We start from the raw sequence: 2,027 nt of genomic DNA, 5'->3' as shown, positions 1-2,027 counted from the left end.
AATTAATAATTTATAATGTGTATTAATTCAATTTTCTTATATCATTACATAATATTTGTATATTTTATTATTTAATATACATTATTTCAATATTTTTGATTTACCTTTTCTTCATTCTCTTTATTTTATATAAAATTATTGAAATTATTTGTGATTATTTATTCTTCTTCTATTTCATAATATACTATTTTCTATAACTTCTTTTTATTTATTTCTTTATCATTTATTTCTATTTTATTCATTATTTATTTCTATTTTAAATATTTATTGTTATTTCTTATTTTATTATATAAATCATATGATTTATTTTCATTTTAATATTTTCTATCATTTTTATAGTCAATCATCATCACTTTTTATTCTATATACACCAATTAATGTATTAAGAATTATACATCTTACTGATATGAAATTATTTCATATTTATTTATCAATTCAATATAATCAATGTGAATTTTGATACTTCTTTATAAAATCAATCTCAATTATGAATATTTCTATACATTTAATATCTTCTTTCTTATTTTATTTGTATTATATCTATTATCTAATTTTGTATATTCTTTTATATTTCATTTCAAGATCATGGAATAAACATTCCAATTTGTGCCATAATAACACATAATCCAATCATTCTTAAATATGTTGATTTTCCTCCCATATTTGGTCCTGTAATATTTTGAAATCTTGTTTCTTTTCTATTAATATCAATATCATTTTCAATAAATGTATTTATACTATTATTTTCAATTAATGGATGTCTTGCTTTTTTAATTTTAATAATTCCTTTTTCACTTTCATATATTCTTGGTTTAGCATATCCTTGATTATTATCATTAGAAACTGTAGCAAATGATTGAATACAATCAATACATCCAATAATATTTTCTAATTCTTTAAATGCTTCTTTATATCCTTCAATTACTTTATTAATTTCTTCTATAAATTTTTTATTAATTTCTTCTTCTTTTAAATTAACTTTATCTCTTTTAACATTAAGTGTTTGCATTTCTTTAAATGTAAATTTACATTCTCCTTTAAGTGTTTGAATAACAGTATACTTTTTATTCTTTTTAACTTCTTTTTCATTACTTTTAGATACTCTTAATATTAAATTATTATTATATTCAATTATTTTAATTTTATCTGTTTTAATATTAAGATCATTTGCTGCTTGTTCTAATCATTTTTCAAAAACTTCTTCTACTTTTTTATGTTTTTCTCTTATTTTTTGAAGTCCTTCATCAAAGTCTTATTTTAAATACATGATTTTTTGTTTCTTCAATGTCAATAAGTGTTACTACCATTTCTTCAAATTTTTCCATTTCTTCTGAAATTCTTTCTAATGCTTCTATTATTTCTTTTTCTCTTTGTTATTCATTTCTTTTAATTCTTCTTTGATACTTTTACCAATTCTTACTGCTTCATATAATTTGACAATACTTTCTAAATCACTTTTATTTATCCCTTTTATTAACTTCTCTAAATCTGCCATTATTGCTAATTCTTCATTTTTAATTTTTAATCGAATCTCTGAATTCTCATAAAACCCTTCTACTAATTCTAGTCGTTTATTTATCTTATCCTTATCTATTAATGGTTGTCTAATCCATTCTTTTATCATCTTTTCTCCTATCTTTGTATGTGTTCTATTTAAATGTTTAAATAGTGTCATTTCTTTTTTATCTCCAAACAAGTGAAGTCCTTCAATAGCTTCTTCTTCAATTATCATTCCATTGTCTATTGTAACTTCCTCCATTCTTTATTATTTTTCTTTTTTTTTCTTTTTTTTCTCTTTTATTTCAGATTTTTTCATTGTAAGGGATAACAATTTTTATTGATTCATTCTTGATAATATTCATAAGTATTATAATGAAAACAAAACATGACATTACCATTCAAGGGAATATAGAATAATGAAGAGGTAGTAGTAAATGTATAATAAGAAAGGAATAGAAAAAGGGATTAAAAGAGAATAAGAATAAGAATATAAAATGGAGTGAACAGAAAGATAATATAGATAACAC

At 20.3% G+C, this 2,027-nt stretch overlaps 1 protein-coding gene across 1 annotated transcript, besides 6 other annotated features; it reads right to left on the bottom strand.

Moving 5' to 3' along the window:
- Nucleotides 1-22: 22 nt before the first annotated feature.
- Nucleotides 23-191: a microsatellite.
- A 10-nt stretch (nucleotides 192-201) lies between these two features.
- Nucleotides 202-284: a microsatellite.
- A 299-nt stretch (nucleotides 285-583) lies between these two features.
- Nucleotides 584-1,759, bottom strand: EDI_212330 (uncharacterized protein; the record flags this gene model as incomplete). The annotated part of the gene is made up of 2 exons (XM_001735606.1): nucleotides 584-1,179; nucleotides 1,405-1,759. 2 exons carry the CDS (start codon nucleotides 1,757-1,759, stop codon nucleotides 584-586), a joined length of 951 nt encoding a protein of 316 aa, XP_001735658.1.
- Nucleotides 926-960: a sequence feature (AT_rich).
- Nucleotides 1,105-1,161: a sequence feature (AT_rich).
- Nucleotides 1,759-1,803: a microsatellite.
- A 137-nt stretch (nucleotides 1,804-1,940) lies between these two features.
- Nucleotides 1,941-2,027: part of a microsatellite that runs on past the window's edge.

Source organism: Entamoeba dispar, genomic scaffold (genome assembly GCF_000209125.1).
Source record: "Entamoeba dispar SAW760 scf_1105229459291 genomic scaffold, whole genome shotgun sequence".
Lineage (NCBI taxonomy): Eukaryota > Evosea > Mastigamoebida > Endamoebidae > Entamoeba > Entamoeba dispar.
This window is presented reverse-complemented; position numbering and strand designations above follow the sequence as displayed.